Source organism: Spermophilus citellus (assembly GCF_964194105.1).
Source record: "Spermophilus citellus genome assembly, chromosome: 2".
Classification (NCBI taxonomy): Eukaryota; Metazoa; Chordata; class Mammalia; order Rodentia; family Sciuridae; genus Spermophilus; species Spermophilus citellus.
Window position 1 is genome coordinate 65,698,584 of NC_138183.1, and position 9,745 is coordinate 65,708,328.

The 9,745-nt window shown below is 39.2% G+C and overlaps 1 protein-coding gene across 1 annotated transcript; it reads left to right on the top strand.

The window, feature by feature from the left end:
- The first annotated feature begins 2,601 nt into the window (after positions 1–2,601).
- Positions 2,602–3,716, top strand: LOC308642311 (cofilin-1-like). The gene has a single exon (XM_081281176.1). It carries the CDS (start codon positions 2,676–2,678, stop codon positions 3,174–3,176), a length of 501 nt encoding a protein of 166 aa, XP_081137302.1. The 5' UTR covers positions 2,602–2,675; the 3' UTR covers positions 3,177–3,716.
- The last annotated feature ends 6,029 nt before the right edge of the window (positions 3,717–9,745 follow it).

The window sequence follows — 9,745 nt, forward strand, 5'->3', positions numbered from 1 at the left end:
TTAAGATTGCTTTTTTATTGTGTTTTCACTAAAAAACAAAGTTACCAAAAGTTAAAATTCTATCAGGTGAAATTTTTCATAAAAAGAGTACAAAAGGTTTCAGTTGGGTTTCACTTTAAATGCTATAAACATAAAATATTTTATCTTATTAAAGTGAGGTAATTTATCTAAATTCAGAAATTCCATAAGGATTGTTTCAGAAGGTAAATTTAAAAAGGGATCAACAGCTAGGAAAGCAATATAAGAAGGGTCTCGGTAGGGAAATATATCTTAATTTGGAAAATAAAAGGAAAAAGAAAGGTTCTGGAAAAGAAAGTCTTTTGTGTGGTAAGGTAAAAAGTTGTAGAATGTCTCAAATAGGTTACATAAGGTTTGTGTAGGGTATATTTCAAATGTTTGTGTGTAACTAAATTGGTTATATATGATTAGCACAGTAAATTAGTTAATTAAGGCTTTTTCCTAAGGTCAAATATTAATGTACTGATATAAACCAAGGTTTAATTCTCTGTTTTGAAGTAACAAAATTTTCTTAAAACATTAATGCACTTCATCTATCAAGACAATCACTTGTGTCTGTTAAGTTTTATTATTTAGAGAAACTTAAAGAATTAGTATTTGTACAACTCTGGTTAAACAACTGTTCTTTTAGAGTATTATGCTACGCTAGAGATTCTGAATTTTTCTTTAAAAGTTAAACTTGGTTACTATATCAGTTTAATTGTGGTGCTGTTACTGGTTTATTTGTATACTTCCATGTATGCAAGTATTTAATATATAAGAATTAGAAGAGCATTTTACCAAGCTGGTATTCTTCAAACTAAAGCTTAAAGATGTGAGATTATAAAAATTAAAATTTGGAGTTCATGGCTATTGTTTAAACTTTTCTTAATTTCATTTTATATTTTCTTGTAAACTTTATAACTATTGACTCTTAGTGCCTTGCAAAAGTACCACTTCTTTTTTTAATGAATTTTCAATTATATAAATGTATTTATAAATATTTATACAATTATATACGTGCACATAAGCACTTACGCAGACTTAGAAAAAAAATGTTAAGAACATCAATTCAAAAGGACTCACTGAAGAATAACAGAATTTTCCATGATTTCCTTGAGGAGATACATAACTCATTATTTAGGAAGGGTCCCTCAAAATCCAACCATTAAAAACCATAGTCTATAATTGTACACTAGTAACACAAAGCTTTTTTTTTTTAATCCCTTAGTTGCCAAGAGAGTGATCTTAAAGTAGATGGGAACCTAAAAGGTCTCTCTCTGAGCAATAGTAATTTACCATTTGTTCCTCAAGTAGAAGAATCAATTCAAACCCCAAATGACAAAACAGGTCATTCTATATAAATGATTTTATAACCAGTTCTGATTTTGCCACCAGACTACTACTATCCTGTCAGAAGACTTTATATAAAGCTCAAAGAAAGAATTGAGCATATAGTGAAGCTGATAAGTAAACAGTATTATATAGATTCAAGATGGCTTTTTCTAAATAATACTGAAAGAAGTTTTCACTAACTACAATTTGAATGTGGCTTTTGTTGTCAGAAAAACACCACAATATCTGAAGATCACTGGTAACCCTCAGCATCCCTTACTAAAATGTTGTCTTTGAATTTAGCTTAAAGGTCTTCCTTTTGGAGACTCAGTTTTGATATCTTTTGAAAGAAAACTATGAGGAATTAAAGGCTGGTCAGTCACCAGAGCCTTTTAGAGATTACTCCAACCAGGGATAAAAAAAAAAATGAATCATTATTTATAACCAAAGGAACATGGTTAGCAACTCTCAGCTGCGTAGTTTTCTTTTACCCTGGGACATACCTAAGTATGCCTCAAGCACATAGGGCAATCCATAACCACAGGGGTTACAATTACAAACCATTGTACTGCATGATTATTGAATAGCTGCCTTCCTACAGATTGCTGTGGACCCAGACAATGGATGAGCCAAAGGAACTAATATGCTGTACTAGCAAAAATGGCAAGTACCTTCCTATCCCAGTCACTACAATATTCTCACTAAATGTCCATTCTAGGACTAGCCAAAAGTACCACTTCTAATATTACAACCTGAATTAATTTGAGATAATAGGCCATCACCTATAGGACAGACAAGATGTAAGGTTAACTTTCAGTACTATTTCTGACCCAATTAAATAGAAGGGGTAAAAAATGTAAGTTATAGACCTTAGACATAAAACTCAGTACTCTTATTTAAGATTTGTGAAAATGGATTGCTGAATGTTTAAGGCAAAAATTGGAGACTAAAAGTAAGGCAGCAAAAAAGCCATAAGAAATACTCAATATTCAGCTCTTTCCCTGAGAGTCAGCTTAAGCCCAGGGAACACAAGACTTATCTAAGTACTTTGAACTCTGGGCCACAGGACCTCTAGATCAGGGGAATCAATGAGGCCCTGGAGAACAGAAACCTGACCAGTACACATGCTGCAAAGAGGAGGGTCATTGGAGAGGAAGATTTCCCTTATGCTTCCAAGGGAAGCCATGTGGTCAAGAAGACCCCGAATAACCTGAGAGATGGAACAAAAAGGGGCTGAGAGACTTCTCTTAAGATCTCAAGTGTGGAGTCGGATCCCGGCAGCAGCTGCGGCGGCTCTCGTCTTCGTGGGCTCTTCTTGTCGTCTTCCTTTCGCTTCCGGAAACATGGCTTCTGGCGTGGCTGTCTCTGACGGCGTCATCAAGGTATTCAATGATATGAAGGTACGCAAGTCTTCGACGCCAGAGGAAGTGAAGAAGCGTAAGAAGGCAGTGCTCTTCTGCCTGAGTGAGGACAAGAAGAACATCATCTTGGAGGAGGGCAAGGAGATCCTGGTAGGTGATGTGGGCCAGACTGTGGATGATCCCTACGCCACCTTTGTCAAGATGCTGCCAGACAAGGATTGCCGCTCTGCCCTCTGTGACGCTACCTACGAGACCAAGGAAAGCAAGAAAGAGGACCTGGTGTTTATCTTCTGGGCCCCTGAATCCGCACCCCTTAAGAGCAAAATGATCTATGCTAGTTCCAAGGACGCCATCAAGAAGAAGCTGACAGGGATCAAGCACGAATTACAAGCAAACTGCTATGAGGAGGTCAAGGACCGCTGCACCCTGGCTGAAAAACTGGGGGGCAGTGCCGTCATCTCTCTGGAGGGCAAGCCTTTGTGAGCCCCCTCCAGCCCCCTGCCTGGAGCATCTGGCAGCCCCAGACCTGCCCTAGGGGGTTGCAGGCTGCCCCCTTCCTGCCAGACCGGAGGGGCTGGGGGGATCCCAGCAGGGGGAGGGCATTCCCTTCACCCCAGTTGCCAAACAGCCCCCCAACCCCCTGGACCTTCCTCCTCCCTCCATCCCTGACGGTTCTGGCCTTCCCAAACTGTTTTTGATCTTCTATTCCTCTTGGGTTGAAACAGACCAAGTCTTCCCCCAGGCACCCAGTTTGGGGGGGGGGGGGCTGTATTTTTTTTAACGACACCCCTATTTCACACCTGTTCCTTCCTCATCCCATGCTGCCAACTTCTAACCGCAATAGTGACTCTGTGCTTGTCTGTTTAGTTCTGTGTATAAATGGAATATTGTGGAGATGATCCCTCCCTGTGCCGGCTGGTTCCCCTCCCTTTTCTCTTGGTCTTGACCATTCATGGAAGCAGGATCAGTAAGCGACCTTCAATTAAAAAACAAAAAACAAACAAAAAAAGACAACAATAAAAAGGCTTGTTAATGTGGAAAAAAAAAAAAAAGATCTCAAGTGTGACCTTCATAGGGAACTCAGCTGAATTTTAACTGCACATAGGAACAAGGTCAATTTGACTAACTTGGTCTTAAACACCTAGCAAAACAAGTTATAAACAAAGCACATCCATAACTGGGCATTTAAAAGGAAATACAATAGTTCATTGAATGTAACTTAGGATGTACACTTGTGTCAGCCCCCCACCAAGAGTAAGTAAGACTAGAAAATATAAAATAGGGTTTCTTAGACAAGAATGCCTGGTAACTATGAAGCGACCATCACAATTAGAAGTCCTTTTAGTCAACTTAAGGCCTACAAATCTTGCAAACATCCTACATAGTGAGATTTAATCTGTGTTTAAAAGTATGGTTATCTAGCCCTATTTGACAGTAAATAAAATGACCCCTACTACACATAGAATTAATGCCAATAGAAAGGTATTTTTTAAAAAATAAGTTGACATTAGAGATCTTAAATACATCTCATGAGGGCTTCTATGACATTATAAAAAACTAAGTGTATGTTTACATTCCTGAAAACCCTGGCAAGGAAACAAATGTCATTAAAGATTTCATTCCCAGATAGAGGCAATGTCCTCACTGGACTTGGCATGGGGAAAAAATTTTGGTTCATTCACTTCCTGGTAAAGTATTGGTTTCTATCATCATCATGATATTCATTGACATATTCAATTTGCTATGACATTTATTTTGAATGAATCTTACTCCAGTACTCATGTTCTTGTCTTTCTCATAGAAGCATACACTTCCAAGATGACATTAAATCTTTCTTTCCAAACCAGACTTTGTTTTTTGTAGTTGTAGATAGAGAGCTTGCTTTTACTGTATTTGTTTATTTTTATATGGTACTGAGGATCAAACCCAATGCCTCACATGTGCTAGGCAAGTGCTCTACCACTCAGCTACAGCCCCAGTGCTAGGAGCCACAAGCATATATACGATGTATGGCACCTTTGGTTGTAAAGTGACGCCAGCTAGCCACTGAGATGATTATGTTAAAATTTACATTCATATGCAAACTGGACTCCCGCTGTTCACCTTGGCCTGCTACCGGACTCAAGTTACGGGACTTTACGGGACTGCTGGAGAGTTCCCATTGGTTGGGGAAGGATAGTAGGAGGGAATTCCGGAGGAGGTCGGAGGAGACGGGGGGTTCCGGGACGCGCGGTTCCGGTCAGACACCCTCGTGGGAGGACCGGTTTTTGACTCGCTGGCGCGGAGAGTGTTAGCGGCTTTTTCAAAATAAAGTTTTGTTCCTGCTTCAGTGGCTCGTGATTCTGTGCCCAGCCAAGACTGCGGCATTTGGTGGCCCGTACGGGGAACGCCTGAAGCTTAGAGGTGAGTAAATTGCTCGCCCCTGAGGGAAGGCGACAGGATGGATGACCTTCTCAGAAAACAATGTGTTCTTGTTTTGATTTATTTTGTTTTTATTTCGAGCTCCCTAGCCCTAGAATTTTCTCAGGCGAACTGGAAAAAATGGTTGGCTCAAGGTTTGAAGTTATTCAGCCCTGAGAAAGAGAAAATTGATACAACCATTGTCTGCTCCGTCTTTGTTTCATTCTGCTTCGGCTTTGTTTTATCCTACCTTATTGGGTTAGGTTATAGTAGATTAGAATCCAATAAAAAACAAACCGAAAAACTGTTAAGTAAATTGTTAGAGGTCCAGACTATGGTAGAAAAAACGCTAGGTCAAGCAAAAGAGAAGGTCTCTCAAGCTAGTCAGACAGAGGAGAATTTAAAGAAAGCAAGCTTAGAGGACAAGCAGCCATCAGGTGGAGAATTACAACAGGAGGTTGCTACCAACTCCGTTCTATCACCAGAGGGCGTAACTCAGCCAACAGCTCCATCTACCGCTGAGCGGCCCTCAACTACCGTAGTTGATGGACGGAATTCTGAGGCAGGACCCCAAAGATTAGCATGCCCTGTACTTGAGCAGGCAGGAGGGCAACGAATTCACCGTGCTTTAGATTTCAAAACAATAAAGCAATTAAAGGAGGCTGTAACGACCTATGGGCCGCAAGCTCCCTTCACAATAAGCATGGTTGAATCTGTTACCAACTTGGACATGACACCAGCAGATTGGGCTAACATGTGTCGATCTGTGCTAAACGGAGGACAATATTTGTTATGGAAGGTTGCCAATGAGGAATTTTGCATGGAGACAGCTAGGCGAAATGCAGAAGCTGGGTACCCTCAAAGAAATATGGACATGCTATTGGGAAAGGGACCATATGAAGGTCAAAGACAGCAAATTGAATATGACCCTGGCGTATACGCACAAATTGCTGTAGATGCAGTTAGGGCATGGAAAACTTTACAGGGGCATGGAGACTTACAAGGTCAATTATCTAAGGTAATACAAGGAACTAATGAACCTTATGCTGAATTTGTAGATAGACTTATTCAGTCAGCCTCTAGGATATTTGGAAATACAGAACAGGTAATGCCATTTATAAAACAACTGGCTTATGACCAAGCAAATCGTTGCTGCAGAGAGGTCATTAGACCATGGAGACATGAGGATTTAAACACATATATTAAATTATGTAGAGACATTAATGAACAGGGGCAAGTCTTAGCAGCAGTACAACAGGCTTTAGATGCCAGGCCAAGAACATGCTATAATTGTAATCAAACAGGACATTTTAAAAGGAGTTGCCCCATAAGAGGAGGGTTTAACAAAGCTGGATATCAAAGGAATAGAATACCAGGTATTTGCCCACGATGCCGTAGAGGGAGACATTGGGCTAATGAATGCCGTTCTCAAACCACCATAGAGGGTATTCCGTTATCAAAAAACGGACAAGGACCAAGTGTTTACCCACGATATCGTGGAGAAAGGTATCAAGCTCCATTGCCAAAAAACGGACTAGAGGGCCCAATGCCCCGGGGCCCCAAACCACAAATATATGGGGCAATGGAGGAACCCAACAGCCCCATCAAGGTAGTGCCCAGGACGCATTATCCATTAAATCCCTCATCAGACAAACTAGAGGGAGCGCAGGGCTGGACATCTGCGCCTCTGCCAGAGCAGTACTAACCCCAGAGATGAGAATTCAAATCATTCCCACAGGAGTAAAAGGACCTCTTCCCAAAGGAACAGTAGGCTTATTATTGGGACGCAGTTCTTCTACACTAAAAGGACTTATGATAAGTCCTGGGGTAATTGATCCCGATTATGAAGGTGAAATAAAAATTATAGCTAGTTCTCCAAGAGGTATATCAGTAATTTCACCAGGAGATAGAATAGCACAGTTATTAATAATACCCAGCCTGCATGATAAATTTTCCAGTTGTAATGTAGAAAGAGGTTCCAAGGGATTAGGCTCCACAGGTGTAGATTGGGCTATGCTGTCTTTAAATTTAGATTCTCGCCCAATGCTAAAATTAAAAATTCAAGGACATGACTTTAATGGGCTGCTGGACACAGGTGCTGACCTCAGCATAATATCTCGTCAAGAATGGCCAAAACATTGGCCATTACAACAAGCCACTCAAACGCTTCGAGGCCTAGGAGTGGCAACAAATCCCCATAGAAGTGCTATGGTATTAGATTGGAGGGATCCTGAAGGATGTGAAGGAACTATACAGCCCTATGTATTGGATCATCTTCCTGTAAATTTATGGGGACGAGATGTCCTAGATCAATTAGGATTGACATTAACAAATAACATCAATCCTAACGCGCCCACTACTAGGGCTAAACAAGGCTTTAGGAAAGAAAAAAGATTAAGAGAACAAGAACAAGGTATGACAGCACCTATTCAAATAGATCAAGAAATAAATAGACATGAATTGGGTTTTCAGAAAGGGCCACTGAGACAATCAAAATTACTTGGAAATCAGAAAGACCAGTGTGGGTTCCTCAGTGGCCCTTGACTAAAGAAAAGATACAAGTAGCCCATGACTTGGTCAGACAACAGTTAGCGGAAGGACATATACAACCTTCCGTATCCCCCTATAATACTCCCATTTTTGTCATTAAAAAGAAATCTGGTAAATGGAGATTATTACAAGATTTAAGAGCCATTAATAATGAGATGGTTATTATGGGACCTGCTCAATCAGGGATTCCTCAATTGTCTGCTTTACCAAAAACCTGGCATGTTTTAGTTATAGATATTAAGGATTGTTTCTTTTCAATTCCAATTCATCCCGAGGATAGTCCACATTTTGCATTTACTATCCCTGCACTGAATCATGAAGGTCCTGATCAGAGATATGAATGGAAAGTACTCCCTCAAGGGATGGCTAACAGCCCAACTATGTGTCAAATTTATGTTAATAAAGCAATCCAGCCACTTAGAAACCAAAATCCTGAACTACAAATATTTCACTATATGGATGATGTGTTACTGGCACATAAAGATAAAAACACATTACTAGAATGTTATGCCACACTTACAAATTTATTGAAAAATTATAATCTAGAGATAGCAATAGATAAAGTACAATTAAATCTTCCAATTAATTATTTAGGAGTTCTATTATCCTCAACCATGGTCCGTCCACCAAAAATTCAAATACGAGTAGATCAACTCAAATCACTTAATGACTTTCAAAAGTTATTGGGAGACATAAATTGGATAAGGCCTTATCTAGGCATACCAACAGGAGAGTTAGGACCTTTATTTGATATTCTAAAAGGTCCATCAGATCCAAATTCACCCCGCATGTTAACGCCTGAAGCAAGAAAAGTATTAAAAATCATTGAAACATATATGGAAAATATGCATTTGGATAGAATTGATATAAGTTTGCCTTTATTATTTATTGTACTACCAACAAAAAATATTCCTACAGGAGTATTTTGGCAAGAAGGTCCATTATTGTGGATACATTTATCTTATTCCCCTAACACTATTCTTACTAGATATCCTGAGGCTGTAGGACAATTAATACTCAAAGGAATAAAAGCAGCTAAGGGAGTGTTTGGGATTTCTCCCAATAAAATTATTACTCCATATACTATGGATCAAATTGATGAGTTAGCTAATGAGTTAAATACTTGGGCAATAATCCTGTGTAAAACTAGTGTTTCATTTGATAATCACTTACCATCTAATCCTTTGTTGTCTTTTTGGTCTAAGCATCCTGTAGTTTTTCCAAAAATGACAAGAAAAACCCCTATCATAAATGCTCCAAATATATTCACTGATGGGTCAAACAATGGTACAGCAGCAGTAGTTACTCCTGATCAAACTTTTACATTTTTAGTACCCAAACAATCAGCTCAAAAGGTAGAGCTTAATGCAGTATTACAAGCTTTTATGATGTTTAAAGATTCTGTATTTAATTTATTTTCTGATAGTCAGTATGTAGTTAATGCTATTAATTCCCTTGAAGATGCTGGTAGGATTTCCCCTTCCTCTACTGTTTTCTCTTTGTTTTCCGCTATACAAAGTCTAATCTGGGACCGAAAAGATCCATTCTTCATAGGTCATATCAGGGCACATACAGGATTGCCTGGAGCCCTTAGTATGGGCAATGAACTAGCAGATAAATCTACACATGACATACATATTTTCTCCACAATAGAAGAAGCTATAAATTTTCATAAAAGGTTCCATGTCAATGCTAATACTTTACAAAAGCGTTTTAAAATAACTAAAGAACAGGCCAGACATATAATAAAACAATGTCAAAATTGTGTGACATTTTTACCACAAGTTAATCTTGGAGTCAATCCTAGAGGACTAATACCTAACCATATTTGGCAGATGGACGTCACACACTTGCCAGAATTTGGAAAATTAAAATATTTACATGTTACAGTTGATACCTCTTCCGGATTTTTGATGGGCTCCCTTCATGCCGGAGAAAAAACTAAAGATGTTATAGCTCATTGCTTACAAAATTTTGCCACTGTGGGCGTTCCAAAACAGTTAAAAACGGACAACGGTCCTGGTTATACTTCCTCCTCTTTTAAACAATTTTGCTCATCATTTGGTATTACTCACATAACAGGAATTCCATACAATCCACAA

What these genes read in the sequence shown, in the direction of transcription:
- LOC308642311 (XM_081281176.1), top strand. Translation starts at nt 2,676, where the DNA reads ATGGCTTCTGGCGTGGCTGTCTCTGACGGCGTCATCAAGGTATTCAAT.